Genomic DNA, 18,894 nt, shown 5'->3' with positions numbered 1-18,894 from the left:
TGTAGAAATAAAAAACAAGAAATTTCCACTCCAGCAAATTATAGTATACTTACTCCTCACTTACTATCTCGTTATCTGACATTTTGCATTTACAACAATAGTAAAAAAATCTATTATCTAACTATTTTGTGCATCAACAATGTACATCGGGCAGTAACAAATGCTGAAGTGCAAGGCAAGAGTAACACTGGCTGTGATGGTTAAGGTTATGTGTCAACTTAGCTATGCCATGATTCTCAGTGGTTTGGCAGTTATGTAATGATGTAATTTGGCAGTTATGTAATGATGTCACCATCCTCCATTTTCACATAATGCTGATTTTCACATAATGCCCTGGTCTATGGAACCTAACCGTATCGATAAGTGAGAAGTGGGTGTACTCAGAAAAAGTATCATTTCTATGTGCTCCTACTGCTTTATGGCTGTTGCCTGTTTCACTCACATTTGAGAGTAGATTTCAGGCTGAGAGAATATTACTACTATTTAAAATAACCTGTCTTCCTTGGAGCACAGGGTGGGGCTGTCAGCTGGTCTTGCTAAGTTCTCTGAGGGCAAAGCTGTGGTGTAAGCTGCAGTAAGCTGCACGCTAAGAACCTCTATCCTGGGCCTTGGGAACTGGACCATTTTAACCCCACTCAAGTGTGGTTCTTGTGGTGTATGACACCAATGTGTCTTCACCTTCTTTCTCTTAAACTCCTGAAACAAACATCTTTCCAGGAGATAAAGAACAAAATATTTTGATAAACATATATACATCAAAACATTTGTCAGCACAATTTCCACATTTACAATTTGTCATGGATTATGTCCCCCCAAAATATGTGTATCAATTTGGCTAGGTCATGATTCTCAGTATTGTGTGACTGTCCACCATTTTGTCATCTGATGTGATTTTCCTATGTGTTGTAAATCGTGTCTCTATGATGTTGATGAGATGGGATTAGTGGCATTACGTTAATGAGGCAAGACTCAATCTCCAAGAATGGATTGTGTCTTGAGCCCATCTCTTTTGAGATATAAAAGAGAGAAGCGAGCAGAGACATGGGGACATCATACCACCAAGAAAGCAGTGCTGGGAGCAGGGCACATCCTTTGGACCTGAGGTTCCCGGGCAGAGAAGCTCCTCGACCAAAGGAAGATTGATGATATCTCCCACAGCTGACAGAAAAAACTTCCTCTGGAAAGGACACCCAGCCTACTCGACTGTGACAGAATTTGTCTTTGCTAAAGCCATCCGCTTGTGGTATTTCTGTTATAGCAGGAGTAGATAACTAAGATAGAGTTCAATGACATTATTATATTTTTCATGTTGTGCCACCATTATCATTATCCTTTTCCAAAATATTCCACCACCATTAACATAAATTAATACCCCCAAACGAAAACTACCCCCTCTCCTGCTGTCATTACATTTTATCCAGCATTAAACCATTTGCCATGAGTAGACTCAAACTCATGGTGACACCATGTGTCTGTGCAGCACTGTGCTCCATGGGGTTTTCATTTGATTTTTCAGAAGATTGCTAGGACTTTCTTCTGAGGTGCCTCTGGGTGAACTCGAATCTCAAATATTTTGGTTAGTAGCATAGCTCATTAATCATGTGCACCACCTGGGAAAGTTAGCAGTAGGCGATAGGTGCATAGAAACTACCTTTGCTAACAAACAGTCCACAGACTTCTGCTGAACAGGGGAGTCATCGAAGCATGGGAGCCAGGAAACTCAGCTCCTGCCTGGCGCTATCACTTTCCAGCCGTGGGAAACCCAGTGACCCAGTGTCTAGGCTTCAGTTTCAGTATCTGCAGGAGGTGGTTGGAATACGGGGGTCCGATTTTTCTACCTGTAGGTCTGTGCCTTGACTAAACTAACTGCACAGGATAAAGTTTATGCCGTGTTCCATTCCCATCCCTTTAATTTTTTTATTTGAAAAATGACATGCATTTCCTTCTATAGAAAGGAGAGTAAATGATAATAGTTCTCATTGACAAAGTGGTCAATAAATCAAAGCAGCCTCAGTTTAGTTTATGCGCACACGCAGGCCTTCGACGCTAGCTCAGACGTGTGCAGAAGTGAAGGAATACAGATGTCTGAGTCTTACTGCTCGAAGATACTCTTCACTGCAGGAAACACAAACAACTCCAGCCTTTTTCCTAGAACACTCAGGACTATATCATGGCCAGGGGTACCTTACCGGTGTTCCTCCCTTCAGTTCAGGCATGTGGCAGCAGCCAGTCAACAGAAAGGCCAGGGAACATCTGCGGCGATGGGCCTCTGGAACCAACGGCAGCTGGAACTGTGCTGAAGGCCTTGCACCACGTGGCCTAAAATTGGACCTGCGTTTTGTGAAGGTGACCAGTGTCCCCCTCCCCCTAGCTTTTTGTCGTAATAAATTACTTTACGAGACATTCGTTACAATATCTTTCAAATTTCTAATAACCATTTCCAAATTTGAAGAGTCCAGACATTACCCGGAGGGAATAGAGGCCATCTACAAAGTTGGATCCTCAGCGAACAGTTGTGGAAAAGCCAGCTGCTCTTCACTAGTCTGACTTGATGCTTCCTCCACCCCAGGGTATAGCTAGGTCGGGATCTTTTAGGGAGCTTTAAGAAACACATATGCTAGGGTCCACCACAGACCTGGTGAATCAGAATCGGGGCGGGGGCGGGGGGGATGTGGCAGGAATATGCATTTTATAGTTTCCTAAACATTCTGATGTGCAACAAGGCTTGGAACCACTGCTTCTAGGCAAAACCTCCAAAGACTCCAAGTCAAGCTTCATTCTGTGAAACCAAGTATTACAAGCATGTCATACCTCTGTGCAAGCTCTTGCTATCAGTCAAAAGCTAAAGAAGCCAAATCAATTCAGGCTCTACTTGAGTGCCAGGAAACCATCCTTTCTGAGGTCACTGAAATGTTTTGTAATGGGTCCTCAGCAAATGTTTGCTAAATGGACACACGGATGGTTTTTACGAAGCTTGATATTCACATGTCCTGAAAGCTCAGGCTGCCCAGAGCATAGCGGAGGCCATCTGCCTAGGTCATTGAGAGGCGATAGCTGCCATTCCTGAGGCCAAGCCACCAACCACTGTCAGCTGCACCAACAGAAGGTCATTGGTACACCTCTCTCTACCCTTACTCACAAGGACACACCCTCCAGATCGGCCCCTTGCTCACAGGGAGGGATCCTGGCCTTTGGGAGTATGCCCGATGCAGGATCTGTACAGCTCACTGTGGACCTTGACACAAATCGCCAGCAGCAGCAGGTAGACGGGCTTAAATCTACGTAGTCGATGATGCTGAACTCAAATCCTCTAGTGACTGGATCTTATCACTCTGTGTTAGGTAGGAACTGAGAGGTCAATTTTAGACAAACACATTTCTAGGTTTCCCTGGGCTGGTGCTGGCTACCATTTTGGATACATTTTTAAGGCTTTGGTTAGAAAACTGCTTTTGAACAACTTCACCACTAAAATGCAAACCACTTTTTATTAGACCCCAGGAAAAACTTTATTTCCAACCAAACTGGAATAAAGACAAATGAAATATACAGCACATAAGTGGTGTGTTTCCACTTTATTAAATCATCACTGTAAATCAGAATTAAAGAGAGGAAGAGGGCTAGCTGGAGAGTCAAGTGGTGGTCACCCGTGTTGTGTGTGCTTGTCCTGGCTGACACATGTGCCGCAAAGGTGGGTCATACACGGAGGTCTGTAAGTAAACCCAGCTGTGGAGCATTAGGAAAACTAAATAACGAGAGAACAAAATAGAAATCACAAGACACACTATCACTTAATTTACAGTATTTATCAAATTTTTCCTTCTTTATACATACTAAATATTATAGGCCTGAAAAGAAGAAAACATTCCCTTACTGAGCACAGATACTGAGTACAACTTGAATGACAGTTGTTTGATGCCAAATTTCCCTTCGGATGCAGACATCCACCTTCAGTAGACATAAACCTAACACAGTCACAGATAAGACATCACAGTAAATTTTAAAGTATTCCACAGCCTACACACGACACAAACAGTGAAACCTGTGAGAGCCGGAATTTGATAGGACTGCCTTGTTTTTCTGGGTCTCGAAAGTTTCCCGCCTTTGATAGAGTGCAGCCTTATCACTTTTTTATTGCTCGTTTTACTGGAAAATATTTGAGTTTTCCTTCTTTGACAGGGTTCCACCTTACACAGGTTCTGGCTTTGGCAGGTTTTACCGTGTAACGCTGAATGGTTGTAACACCTGAGGAAGACCAGGAAGACACGATCTGCATTGCTCTGTGGATCTGGGTCATCTCTTTTGTGTAAGGCTAAGGGTCCAATCTACCAGCCCAGATCATAAATCCAAGGCTCAAAACCGTCTCCCCACCCTGTGGCTTTTAGGAACTGCAGCCGTAATTGCATGTAAGTAAAGACACTTGTGACAGTCACTTAACTGGGCTACATTTCCTTGCTCCTGTCTACTTAAGGTTTTACTATGTAAAAGAAAGTCATCATTTTGTGGCATTACTATTTTTTAAGTACAAAAACCTACTCAACTCGACTACAGGACACCAGCTTTGCTCTAGATGGAATCGGCGGGCAGAGCAGCGAGGGCTGGCCCCATCTGCCTGGGAGCCAGTGGGTCTTACCACATTTTGGGCCAATTAGGGATGATTGTGTTTGCAGATGGCTGACCCATTAATGTGAAGAGTCAGCACCGTGGCTCAGGGTGGGTTCCTACTGGTTGAGTGACCCTCCACGATTTTGCTGAAAGGCATTTATTACAAAAACAAAATATTTGCTTTTCTAAGTGCAAAAACATCTTCATTATTTCAATTTTCCACCTCAAGTAACAAATGATTCAAGTCCACGTGACCACAAGCAAACACAGTGGCCAGGTTTCCTGCCCCCCTCCTGGCACTCCCCCATCCCACATCTCTACCCCAAAACTGTGACTGAGAACAGCGGCCCAGAAACAGCCCTGTCACAGAGCTGCTGGCTCTAACTTGGGGTCATGGGGTTGCTACAATCACTAGGGATTACAAGAAGGTTATTTACCACTGACAACCTAATTTTCACTCCAAGGTCAGGAGCACTGGTCTGTGGAGGTAAATGAAAACATGCAGCAGAAGTCCTGGGAGTTAAACATGACTTCCAAATCTGGACACTCACCTTCTACCGAAGCCAAGAGTTCTGCCTGTGTACTCATGCAACAGGGAGTCCTGGAGCTGAAGCTGAAATACACCCCCAAAAGCTAACTGACAACAGCGACTCTCACGGGGCTCTGGGGCCCAGGAACACGCAGGCAGTGCCCCTGTGTGAAGGAGGCCCGGCTCTTTGTGAGTATGCAATGAAGCAGCTCAACAACTGGCTCACATCTGAGCTCTGTGGGCAAACCCAGGCTGACCAGAAAGCCCCAACCATTAATGGGGTACAGAAGGATGAGAGTGGGGGATTTGCTGACACAATGGGAAATGCCCTGACTTCCATCACGGTGCCAGTAAGCCCCCGGTAAGTAAGCATACTGGGCCCACTCACAAAAGGGCCAAGATTACTAAAGCTTACTTCTTTTACTTTAAAATGTTCTTCGTTCTGTCATGCTTACATAGTGCTCGAGGTGCTTGTCCGGGGGCTAGGGGGCTGGCCTCAAACTCCACCTCCAACCCCCTATAAGGCAGGAAATTTTTTTTCTGGAATTTGAAGGTCCAGCTTTGACAAGAGAGCCGTTTTCAAACCTCTCACTTGTTTCAAGAGTGGGTCTGCCCATCTGTCCTGCAAAAGTCAGACATGTGCCAAACCAATTCAGTGCTGATGGAGACCACAGGCTCCTGTGAGAACGGCTGCTCTGGGGGGAGGTAAGCAGAGTGGGGGGATCGGAGCACCAGGCTCTCTCGCAGGCCTTGGGGGCTGTGTCTCCCTTGCTGTTCTGTACTTGCGAGTTTCAGAAATACCTAAAGGGGCTCACTCTGGACGGGTCACTGGACCAATCTGAAAGGACTGAAGTCCATATGGTGGGTGACAGACTGGTGAGTTTCTGGGATCCTACTGGTGAGGGTGGAACGGAGTGCCTGGGGAGAAGCAGAGGGCCTGCACAGGACAGGTCTCTCCTGCCACAGGGCAGGCAACGCCCACCCATGGGCAAAGGTAAAGGATTAAATCCCTTGCTTGGAATCTACCACCCTATAACTGTGTGACAAGGAATCATTCTAAGGCCACTGTCTTGGCATACTCTGAGCAACAGGCAGGAGAACAAAATTCCAGAATGAAACTTAAGGAGGCAGTTCAACATGCTGGGGTACCCACCCTGACACAGGAGGGGCCCAGGCCTGTTGTGTTGGTGGCATTGGGCTGAGCTGTAGAAGGCGTTCTGTCCAACAGGAGCTTGTGTGGGAACAAGACCCTGCATTTCTAGAACCCTCTGAGGGGTCTGTGGTAGGAGCATCTCGGTCATGATCTGGAGGGTGGGCTGTGGGGTGGTCAGGAGAGCCTCTCCCCGGTTAGTGGGCACCGGGCACCAGGTGGAGAAACACCCAGCAACTGAGGTAAAACTTCTCCTGGGCAAAAGACCCTGGGGAAAGACAATTTCCATGATGACGAAATTTTTAAGTAAACCATAAATCCTAACAGAAGAAAAACTAGCAAAATCAGTGCAAAGTCCTCAATCAATCTGTTTAACAGTTGCTTTGCTTTGCTAGCCCCTCTGAATCATGTGTGGGTTCATAAATGAGAGGAAACCACTGGGGGTACAAGAACCAACAGCCCCTCTGGTCCCTCTCTAACTCCGGGAATCTTCTCAGGGCTCTTCCTGGGGCGGCTACAGCCAATGCCTGTGTAAGTGGGACTATTTCTGGTTGCTGAAGCCCCAGGCTCACGAGGTTTCAATACAGGAAGACATGGCCAAGCTTGAGAGTCCCGGTGGAAGCATTCTAGTAGGCTTCTCCTTTAACTGCAGAAGTCCGTTAGGGGGAAGACTTGCTGAGGGCACTAGCTGAGTGACGAGGTTTCCCAGGCTCTCTGAGTTTGGGGACTCGGAGCAGCGATGGTGGCGTCTCACCTTTCCATAATCCTAGAGGCACCGCAAGCTGGGCACTCACACTGGGAGCCAGGGCCCCTGCAGAGGAAGCAGAAAGAGGCCAGGTCGAGTCAACCGAGACTTTTGCGGCCATAGGTTTCAGGAAGGATTGTGGCGTGAAGAAATGGAGCTCTGTTCCGCAGAAGGGGGTCTGATGACCTTCCCTGGCTGGGCTTGCTGAGATGTTTGTTGAATGAATGAATGAATCTATCTTTCCTCCTAGCCTTTTCCGCAGCATAAAAGAAGCTATGAATCTTTTTGAAATTAATTTGGTCTTATGGTCCAATCCACAAGTAAAAAATGAAGAAAAAAGACTAAAAAGGAGAAAGAGTCCATGACAGAGTCAATGGAAAAACATGTAAAACTCCACAGGAAGCTGCAGGGATCCCTGTCGGTGTTACTAGAACCTATACATAACCACATATTGATATTTTATACGATGAGTTACAACTCAAGTGTTCCCCAAAGGAGCTGAGACTAGACTAGAGGTCGGGACTACATTGCTTGTCTGAATGAGTCCAGATAAGCATACAGCTATTTAGCACTGGAAGGAAAGGAATAAAATGACAACCCATTCATTTGCACCCCTTCCCGAGGGCTAACCTAAGCGTGCTCAGAGGGACAGAGGAATGCCTGCTGCAACACCGGCCCACTGTTGCCTGTGCAGCGCTCCCCACGGACAGCTTTGGGAACAAGGAGATGGTTTCATCACCCTTCCCCTTGAAACGCATTCTAAACCCTGTCCTATCACAACCACGGCTCCCAGCGTGACCTCTGCTTGCAACAAACCTCAAAACATGCTTCACTGCTGGGGCTTGGTCTCTGAAATTATTATTATTGTTGGCATGTGAAATTAATTTGAATTAATTTGTTCGCTGACAGTATCCTTCTCCATTTTTTGGCCTTATCTCCCAATTGATACTTGCCAACACGTTCGGGCCTGCAGGGGCAGCCTTCCCTGTGTGTCCCGAGGCCAGCGCCTTCACTACTTTCCTCTTTACAGTCAGGCTGCTTCTGACAAAGGCAGGGCAGCTACACCGTCACCCAGACAGAGAAGGGATCGGCAAAGCACACCCCTCTATCTCTTCGTAAGCTGGTGATGGGTTCTAGAATGTCACCCAGATGTGGGGGGCAGCAGAGGGACCAACCTGACTTAGGCCCAGGTAACATTCCATTTTGAAATGCCGAAACCTCAAATTGTGTAAGATTTCACATTATAACTGCCCCCCCCATGCATGCTGTAATTAGATCAACTGGATAGGGAAACAAAAAATGCAAATAAATGAAAGCTATAAAGTGATGGTCAAAGATACTAACTGAAAGAGTGAACCTTTGTGTGTTCTGGAGTAGAAGGAAAACCATTTTTATGTTAAGCCCCCACCCCCAGCATCCAGGGAGGACCGGGAGGAACGGGGGGCTGCATGTTACTGCAGCTCCGCAGGACAGCAGATGGCACAGCCACGCCAGCTTTGGCACCGCAGGCCTGGGTGGCACAGGAAGTTCTGCCGCACGGGGGCCCTGACTGCCAGGGGCAAGGGGGAAGACCAGCCTGGAGTGGAGCCAGCCCCCCAGTGCCCGGTGCATTCCTCCAGTCCCCAGCTTTTCCGGGCACTGTCCTCAGCCTACAGTGGCTCCCGATCCACCCACCGGACCCCGTGATTGATGGGGAGGCGGCAGCTGTGGAACGAGCAGGCCAGCCACAAAGCAGGAAGGCCACCTCAGGGGTATGATAATTCCACTCGCAGGCTGCCGGGCACAGATGCCCACCACTTGGCCCTTTCCTTGTGACAGAAGCTCGGGGTCTACCCACAGGACACTTGAGCCCCACTTGGCCACTCTTGTGGCAGGAGTGGGAGGGCACGTGTGCGTGCGGGGTCCCAGCGCATAAATACTTCTGCAGGAGATCCCCGTTATTGGGACGGGGGGCTGTACAACCCTGCCTGCCCATTTCTGCTAAGCACCTGGGCTCTGTGCGGCCTGCCTTCACTCTGGGGACTGCTGGAGCCCAGTTTGGAACAACGGCAGGTCTGGGCCAAAGCCCTGGCTGAGGGAAAAGAAAGGGGCCAGCTGGGTTGGGGTCACTCTGCTGTGGCCCCTGCCTGATGCAGGAGGACGGTGTTTTGGATAAGCCAAAACATGTAGACCCTAACATCCACTTCCACATGTACAAGTGACTGGTCTGTGCCAAGCGTGACGCTGTGGACAATATGTTTAATAAATGACAACCCTCCCTTGGCCCATTCTCCTTTGAGCTGTTAAAGCTCCTGCTACTATTAATTGGCCTCCCTTCCACCTGAAACTCTGTGAGCCAGTGGGGCCCACAGCCCCCAGAGGATTTCCAGCCAGCACACTGCTGCAAGGCCCTGGTTGGAAACAGCCTCGGCCCCATACCCAGGCGCAGACAGCAGAGGCCCATGGAGGTCACACCTGGCGCGTGGCGTCCGCCCTCTGCATCCTAAACCGTAGCGATTCCCAGGTTCTTGCCCTCTGTGTTCCCCAGCTTTTGTCTGCTTTTCCTCCCCCAGCTGTTCCTTTCAGCAGCTCCCTCGGCAATCTGCCCTCCCCAAACAGAGGCCTTAGAGGCCTCCATTAAGGCCAGTGGTCAAAGGCCAGCCCAGCACGTGCCTCGTCTTATCAGCCCATCTCAAGATCCTGCTCCTCTGGGCTTGGGCAACAAAAAAGGGGGCGGCCCCGGCGCCCACTGGTTCCCAGCAGCCAGCACACAAAGGGCAGGCGACAAAGACGTTTTCTGGGATGGCAGGTGTCCGTGTCGGATTCCGCCCAGAGCGTGGGGAAGGGGCAGAAGAGAGGTGAGGCTGGGTTTCCCCAGCAGGCAGTGCAGACATGCAGGGGCAGGAGCGCCAGGGCCCTGGGGAGCGGAGGTGGGGGGCGTGGGAGGGGTGTCCGCGCAGGGTTAGCGTGGGAGGATGCCTGTTAGTGAATCTACCCCCTTACCCATGGTGGGGTGGCTGGGTGAATCCACTGAAGTGGCGCCTTACCTTTCTCAAATATTGTAGTGAGACTGTTCCGTATTTTAATCTGAAGGGAAAGAACATAAAATGAAATGAATAAAAGCACGGCGCAACCGCAGCTCCAACCTGATAACGAACACAGAGCTGATAATACGTTTACTCCGGAGATGCGGAGTGTTCCGAAAAGCTACTTGCAGGTTCCACCTGGAAGGACAAAAGGCTAGTTGGGGCCACATTTATAAATGTGAAATGAACGAGATATTGAACACTGACGACGCATGCTGCAGCTCTCGTAGAGGCCTGTAGATGGAGGGCAGTGCCAACAGTTAGGTCTCATCCCGGGGCCCAATGCTCCCCGACTTACTGGGTCTACGATATAGTCAAAGATAGGAGTTCTCAAGGCCTCAGGCAACAAGCTCCTCACCCCCATTCCCCAAATCTCCTTTTCTTCTTTGATTGTAGTAGACAGACATGTAACAAGACATTTGCCATCTCAGCATCCTTCACACGCACAGTTCAGGGACACTAATCCTTCACACGTACAGTTCAGGGACATTGCTCCTTCACACGTACAGTTCAGGGACACTAATCCTTCACACGTACGGTTCAGGGACACTAATCCTTCACACGCACAGTTCAGGGACACTAATCCTTCACACGTACAGTTCAGGGACATTGCTCCTTCACACGTACAGTTCAGGGACATTGCTCCTTCACACGTACAGTTCAGGGACATTGCTCCTTCACACGTACAGTTCAGGGACGTTGCTCCTTCACACGTACAGTTCGGGGACGTTACTCCTTCACACGTACAGTTCGGGGACATTGCTCCTTCACACGCACAGTTCAGGGACACTAATCCTTCACACGTACAGTTCAGGGACATTGCTCCTTCACACGTACAGTTCAGGGACATTGCTCCTTCACACGTACAGTTCAGGGACATTGCTCCTTCACACGTACAGTTCAGGGACATTGCTCCTTCACACGTACAGTTCAGGGACATTGCTCCTTCACACGTACAGTTCGGGGACATTGCTCCTTCACACGTACAGTTCGGGGACGTTACTCCTTCACACGTACAGTTCGGGGACGTTGCTCCTTCACACGCACAGTTCGGGGACACTAATCCTTCACACGTACAGTTCAGGGACATTGCTCCTTCACACGCACAGTTCAGGGACACTAATCCTTCACACGTACAGTTCAGGGACATTGCTCCTTCACACGTACAGTTCAGGGACATTGCTCCTTCACACGTACAGTTCAGGGACATTGCTCCTTCACACGTACAGTTCAGGGACATTACTCCTTCACACGTACAGTTCGCAAAATTACTCCTTCACACGTACAGTTCAGCGACATTACTCCTTCACACGTACAGTTCAGCGACATTACTCCTTCACATGTACAGTTCAGGGACATTACTTCTTCCCATGTACAGTTCAGGGACATTAATCCCTCCCATGTACAGTTCGGTGACATTACTCCTTCACACGTACAGTTTGGTGACGTTACTCCTTCACACGTACAGTTCGGGGACGTTACTCCTTCACACGTACAGTTCAGGGACATTACTCCTTCACATGTACAGTTCAGGGACATTAATCCTTCACATGTACAGTTCGGGGACATTAATCCCATGTACAGTTCAGGGACATTACTCCTTCACATGTACAGTTCAGGGACATTAATCCTTCACATGTACAGTTCAGGGACATTAATCCCATGTACAGTTCAGGGACATTACTCTTCATAGGTACAGTTTGGTGACGTTACTCCTTCACATGTACACTTCAGGGATGTTACTCCTTCACACGGACAGTTCAGGGATGTTACTCCTTCACAAGGACAGTTCAGGGATCTTACTCCTTCACACGTACAGTTTGGGGACATTACTCCTTCACACGGACAGTTCAGTGACATTACTCCTTCACACGTACAGTTCAGGGACAATACTCCTTCACACGTACAGTTCGGGGACATTACTCCTTCACACGTACAGTTTGGGGACATTACTCCTTCACACGTACAGTTCGGGGACAATACTCCTTCACACGTACAGTTCGGGGATATTACTCCTTCACACGTACAGTTCGGGGACATTACTCCTTCACACGTACAGTTCGGGGACATTACTCCTTCACACGTACAGTTCGGGGACATTACTCCTTCCCATGTACAGTTCAGTGGCATTAATTCCATTCACCATGCTGTGCAGCCATCACCACTATCCGTTTCCAAATTTTCCATCACCTGTAACAGTGCAGGAAAATCCTGGTAGCATAGCGGTTAAGTGCTATGGCTGCTAACCAAAAGGTCAGCAGTTCAAATCCGCCAGGCACTCCTTGGAAACTCTATGGGGCAGTTCTACTCTGTCCTATAGGGTCCCTATGAGTCCGAATCGACTCGACGGCACTAGGTTTTTTTTTTTTTTTTTGGTAACAGCGCAGGGCCCCTAGGCATGAGTCCCCTTTCCCATCCACCCCTGGGAGCCACTGATCTCCTCTGGTATCTGTACACTTGCCTATTCTGGGTATTTCGTGTAAGTGGGGTCTTCCACCCCAAAGTGTCACCAGGCCACCATCAGATCCGGACAAAGAACTTTTATCAGTGACCTGGGCCGCTGTCTTCATGCCCACAGCTGTTAAGTGGATTTCCCTCTGACCCTGTCTGCCAAGGCTGGCACCATGACCAGGGCCTGAAAGGACCACTGACACTCTCAGCAGGGGCTCCCAGGAAGAAATGCAGACTTCCTCAAAGCTATATTTTTCAAACTATTGATGAAAATCTATCCCCCTCTAAAAACTGGGATTAGGAATTTCAGGATAAATAGCTGGTGACTGATGATACACTAGCATTCCCTACCTTACTTGGTTTGTTTTCAAACCACTGTTAACCCTGCTTCTTTTCTGCACTCATTGTACTCTAAGGCATAAGAAGTCCTGGGCTGGTGCTGATTATGGCTTACAAGCTAGAATGTTTGCCATGGGCCCTCTAGACAATGTAATTATCCAGATTTCCTAATGTTCCCCCCCGCTCAGTGGACCATGGGCCCCCATTTCTCTTCACGGGAGACTGCACACACTGAGCATCTTTTGACAGCTCTTCCTCGAGTTGGGGAGGTTTAACTTCCAGGGCCCTCTCCAACGTGAGCACAGGGTCTCTTTATGAAGGGCTTCCTTCATCTCACTGCCCTGCAGGCCCTCAGCCCTGGTGATGCTGTGCATACAGGCACCCGATTGGTAGAAACCAAAAAAACAGATGGCGCAGCTAACAATGGAGGACTTGTTTGTAATTGCTGATGAGGACTGGACTGCTCCTGTCCCCTGTGCATCCCCAGACGTAGCCTGGTATGGTGTGCTGGACCAAAAAGAATGCCTCAATAACTGGAAATCCATGGTTGAGCTAAAGAGATGCAAAGGCAGTGGCAGTTGGGAGTTGCCTTAATTATTTCATGGTGCTCAAATGTCACTTGCCCTTGACACACAGGCAGTACTACCAAAGGGCAAGCCCCAGGAATTGGAACAGAGGAGTGGGCTGTCAGCTTTCTGACAACCCCCTCACCCCACCAGCGTGCGGCACCAGCTAACCTGGGCAGTGTCGGAACGGACCAGAAGAGAGCACTGTGCTTGGAGATGAGGCATGGAAAGAGAACACAGGGCTTGTAATGCTGGGGAAGGGTACAAACAATTACATCCTCCTTTCACTGGCTGGGTACCTAATGTGTGCCAGGTCCAGTGGGATGTTCTCGGCTCTGGGCTCCAGCAGGAACAAAACACCCAAGAACTCGCCTTTGTGGGACTTTGGTGGAGAATTACAGCACGTTTTAATAGTGGTGATATGGGTGAAACTGGTTCCTGAGAAGCAAAAAATCTTACTCTTTGTATATATAAAGAACAGATATAAGTATGGCAAATAAACAGACACAGTCTATTTGTGGCTCTCAGGGAGAGGAAAATATGTAAAGTAAAAATACCTAAAGGCTCCTGTTGGGGGAATAATGAAGAAAAAGTTGAGAACACCAGCTTACAGGGTTAGTATATGTCTTAAATTTACCCAGCAGTGGTGTTGGGAATCAGGAGTTGGCCCCACTCACAGTGAAGATCCACTGAATGAGACTCATTGGGGGAGAGCCCTGGACAGTTCCACATGGATCCCAAAGGGCCAAACTGGAATAAGCCAGGAGCTCAGACACAGAGCTGGTGCCTGCAGAGTCCAGAAGTCACCTTCTGAGGAAGGTGCCTGACTTCTTTGGCATTGTGTGACTTATTTTGACACAATTGATGTTAACAAGGCATTAAAAGAAAACACAGGGCACACTAGTGCTGGCTGAGAGTGTTCCACACAGCTCTGCCAGCAGAGGTTGTCAAGGTTGGTGAGGTCTTTCTGTGGTATGTTTTCTCTGCCCGTACTCACTGGGATAGCAAGGGAGCAAGGACTCAAACCAAGCTCCTTTGCTTCAAGGGAACTGACATCCAGGACTGCCACCAGGGAGAGCGCCTGGCAGGGTCAGACAAGAAACGTGACTGCCTCTCCCTGGGTCCTTGTTACTGAACAGTGTGGGAGATGATTAACTGGCTTAAGATAAGTAGGGAAGAGAATGGTTTTGAGAGCTGGCGCAGATGAAGGAGAGAACAGTGGACCAGGGTTCCAGCTTGCAGCGAGTGCTAAGTATCCGACCAGCAGGAAGGCGGACAGAGCAGATCAGAGAACTGTCTGGTCATTCAGCTCCCTTGGAATGGCTCTGAGGAGGGAACAGGTGCAGGCAGTAGATGGGGTAAGCCTACACACTCAACGCTGGCCACCCAAGGCCAGTAGGAACTGGCCAGCCTAATTAGCATCTCCAAATGGTCCAAGGACAGCTTCCAATATTTCCACCCCAGCAGCAATGGCTGTGTCCTACCCGGCCTGGCTCTAGGCTTGGCTGCCTCTTTTTGGTCCTCGATCTTGCCTATCAACTTTGGTTCTGAAACAGAAAGCTAGGACAGCTGGACCAAAAGGCAGCAAAAGGGAGGACGTGAGCATGTACAGGGTGAGCCTGCAGGTGCATAGGCGCGGGCACCGGGGCTGAGCAGGCAGGAGGAACACCAGGAAAACACTTGAGTGGCATTTTTCTCTTTCCCTTCCACAGTTGTAATCTACTTTTCTGGATCTATGAATAAACTGAACAGATCCTGGTGTCAGCTTTCTTGTCAGGCTCCAAGATTCCAGCTGCATCTCAGTCATGGGGAGGCTGTTCATCGTACAAGGCTGAATTCATACCTCAAAATGACAAAACAGTGTCTGAAGGTTCACTGAAGCACTATCCGTCATAGCCAAACAGTGGAAATGGACCAAATGTCCACCAACTGATGAATGGATAAATACAAACTGGCACATCCAGACAATGGAATATTATTTGGCAATAAAAAGGAGTGAAGTACTGATAAATGCGACAGCAGAGATGAAATTTAAAAACATTATAAGTGAGAGAAATTAGTCACAAAAGGCTTTTTTGTATGATTCCACTTAGTGTGAGTGTCCAAGCAAAATCTATAGAGGTACAATGGCTATGCCCCGGGGGAAGGCGATTGCCTGTGGTGCTGGCTGCACAAGTCTGTGAACACACTGAGACAGGACAGCCTACAGTGAAGACACTCCATGTGTGCGCTCTTCCTGTGGTGCTCCATTTGAATTCTAAAATAGGAAACACTTTTAGTTCACTTTCAGTTAACGTTCTCAGTTATCTGTTACAAAGTGAGTGTGCCCCTGCCACAGTATAGAGGGTACAGGCCACATCCTTCCTGCCTCTGGGGGGAGCCTTTTGTCTGCCACTCCTTGCCATCCGCCGTGCTGCAGGCCTGCTGTCTGCCTCTGTGGGTGTGCTTCCCACATCAGGTGCCCACGGCAGGGCCCTGTAGGGGTGGATGCAGAGTCCTGTCTAGGAACAGAAAGCCCTAAAGGCTGGAGTCCTGGTCTTTTTGTGACCAGCCACATGACGGTGACAAAGAACAATCCTCCATATCTCAGTTTCAATAGCTGGCAAATCTTGCTGTGCTGAGGGTGCAGACTGTGGGCAGAGTCCGCCCATGTGTGGAGGGCCACTCATGAGCTGTTCTAGAGACCATCCTTTTAAGAGTAAAATGATGGCAAAGCACTCCACCCTCACATCCTAGCTCTTCTGGATCACTATGAGTCATTCCAAGTCTCTTCAACTAGTTGTCTGTGTACCAGGAGAGCTGTCTGTCACGGTTCCTCATGAACCCCCGCCTCCTGGGGGGAGTCTGTGGGGTCTTGGGAAGTGCAGGGTAAAGTGCTGCCTATCTCCTTTTCCCACCTACAAGGAGGTGGGGTCACCAAGCCCCCGTCATCTGCACAGCCCAGGTTGAGGGCTGCTCTTTTGTGGCACTGAGAGGACAGTGAGAAAAGGCAGGGTCCCACTACTGCCCCACAGAGAGAGTTTGGGGAGAACACCTCTTGTATTGCCACATCATCCGTTCATCATCAACACATATTACATGCCCGCTGTGTGCCAGGTGAGAACACGTGGGTGAATGACATTATCTAACTAGTCTCCTTGTCCCTCACCCCAGCTGTCTATCTCCCCACGGACACCACAGTGATTTGTTTTCACCATGAGTCAGACATGTCATCCAACAGCTGCTCACCCCACTCGGCATAACCGCCAAGGTCTCTCCTACGGCCTGCAAGGCTGCTCGGGCCTCTGCTCCTATTAGTCTCTGCTTGCTCTGCTCTGGCCATGCTGGGCTCCTCACTGCTCCTTGTATGTTCCAGAAAAGCTCCTGCCTCAAGGCCCTTGTACTTGCTATTCCTTCTGACTGGAATGTTCCCCTCCCAAATATCCAAACAGCCCATACTTTAGACATTTTCAATACATGAATCCTCACCTCCTTCAAGTCTTTGCTCAAATGCCTCTTTCTCAGAGAGGCCTTCCCTGAGTGCACCCCTCCCCCCAATTGATTTTCTCAGCAGCATCTGGAGCCTCCTTCCTGTTGTCCTTCTCTCCTCAGCACTCATCAGCTCATGCAGGAGGGTCCTTCTCCCCCATCTAGAAGGTAAGCCTCCAAGAAGGTAGGGATGCTGTCTGCTATGCCCAAAACAGTTATGAAATGAATGGCTGCATGCCCTACCCTCATGGGATTTATGAGATGGTCTTGAGCTATACAGGTGAGTTGTGGGTACAGCAGGACATGAGTTTTAACGTCTGAATTGGGCTTCAAGTGAGTACCCAGCTTTGGGTCACTGGGATGAAGAGCAGAATCAAGCTAAGTGGCCTTCAGATTCCCATTTACAGGTTCTTCTTTTCTTCTCTGTAGTGGTCCCTTTCCTCTGGGATTCTTGGGTCTGCTAACATCCCCTGGCCAGGGGCTCACGACCTTAGAAAGCTGCACGTCCAGATGTTAGAGGGCTTTGGCATTAACTGAAGTCTGGTTGCTTCTCTAGCTACTTCTCTGAGCCCTAGGGATGTAGCTAGGGAACACAGTATCCTTAACTACCACACGAGCCCGGGGCACACACCAGCCGCAGGCTCTTCTGAAAGGTACTTGTGCAGCAGTGGCCAGGTGGCAAGTATGCCCTTCCTGCTTCTGCCTGAGATGAGGGCTATGGGGTAGACCCTTCCCACTTGAGTCCTTGCAGGGTGGCTCTCCTCACCCACAGGCAACTCCATGGAAAAGACAGTCCTGTTCATAAGAAGATGCCACAGAGCAATGGTGAGGGCTGCTGCTCCCTGCCACAGGTAAGGGGCCATGCGCTGGAGGAGGTGTGTGGACACAGTCCGGTGTGGCTTTGTGGGGTGTGTATCTGCATCTTTTATTGTCACTTACATTGTTGCAGTGGTCACACTGGGCTCTGCCTGTTCTTAGCACTCTGTACAACGATGCTACTAGGTTTCTTACACTCTAAGACTGAATTTTGCTCACGTTGATGCTATAAATACATTTTTGCCCCCACAGGTGACTGGCTTCTTTCTTATTTTTAAAGGATTTTTTTTTTTCAGCCTTAGAAGGACTTTAAAGGCTAGCACGAGAAAAGGAGGTAGCTTTTCTCTTTATTATGCTGTTCAGATATTAGCTTCCTGGGTATCGTTCTAAATCCTCTAGAGAAGGACATTATAAAGTGTCCTTCCTTCTTCCCGCCAGAAGACCGAGGTACTAGTAAGGCAGGCTGCACTGGGCCTCGGCTTTGGTTTGGCAGTCGCTAGACAGGAATCCATGCAAATCACGGAGTCTTCCAGGAGCCCACCTCATGGCTGAGGCTTTATGTGTGCCACCTGCGAGAACAAGAAGCACCTGAGCCCACAGCCATGCTTCACAAGCAACATAAACCTGGGAATTCAGAGCTCCAGGTTCTTCTGGAACAAATTCTGAAGGTTATTTCAAATAAGCTTTAATTAAGAATGATTTCCAAAAACTGTCTCTAAGGAAATTCTTGGTATCTGCCGGCCATCTCTTGGTAACTGCCGAGGTGTTCCCCAGGGCTGTAATCAACAGCAGGCAGGGGAAGGATGCCACTTGCACCTCAAACCATGTGTGGATTGGGAAACTGAGCTAACATTATGTCACGTTTCATAGAAAAAGCAGCATCTTCAAGTTCTTTCAAAGAAAAAATTAAACGTAATGTCAGCGTTTCATAATGAACACTCTTGGCTGGGTCTCTTCCTACACTGAGGTGCCCTAACGGCCCAGTCTCCCCACAGGCTTAGGGTTAGGATGGCCCCCCTGCTGGGCTGGAGAGCAGATGCTTCTTCCACTCTGCCCTTTCCACATCCACTTTCCCCATCTTACTCATCTTGTCCGTGAGCCTGCCAGCTCTCAGAGGTCTCAGTCCTCAGGCAACGTGGGAAAGTTAAGTCACCTGCAGGGCA

General features: G+C 48.9%; 1 protein-coding gene across 8 annotated transcripts in view; it reads right to left on the bottom strand.

Moving 5' to 3' along the window:
• Positions 1 to 2,672: 2,672 nt before the first annotated feature.
• Positions 2,673 to 18,894, bottom strand: part of RALGAPA2 (Ral GTPase activating protein catalytic subunit alpha 2) — a 421,554-nt gene continuing 405,332 nt past the window's right edge. For 5 of the 8 annotated variants that reach the window (XM_023549976.2, XM_023549977.2, XM_023549980.2 and 2 more), the window contains 2 exons: positions 10,053 to 10,092; positions 2,678 to 7,092 (listed from right to left, as the gene is read on the bottom strand). In XM_023549976.2, coding sequence (XP_023405744.1) covers positions 10,088 to 10,092 — 5 coding nt within the window. In that variant the 3' untranslated portion in view covers positions 2,678 to 7,092; positions 10,053 to 10,087. Of the gene's footprint in view, positions 7,093 to 10,052; positions 10,093 to 18,894 lie in introns of all 8 variants that reach the window. The other 3 variants (XM_023549984.2, XM_023549982.2, XM_010591500.3) reach the window with 3 other exon arrangements.

The sequence above is a fragment of the Loxodonta africana genome, chromosome 24 (assembly GCF_030014295.1).
Source record: "Loxodonta africana isolate mLoxAfr1 chromosome 24, mLoxAfr1.hap2, whole genome shotgun sequence".
NCBI classification, from domain to species: domain Eukaryota; kingdom Metazoa; phylum Chordata; class Mammalia; order Proboscidea; family Elephantidae; genus Loxodonta; species Loxodonta africana.
Note: the sequence above shows the minus strand (reverse complement) of the source record. Positions and strands in the feature narration are given on the sequence as shown.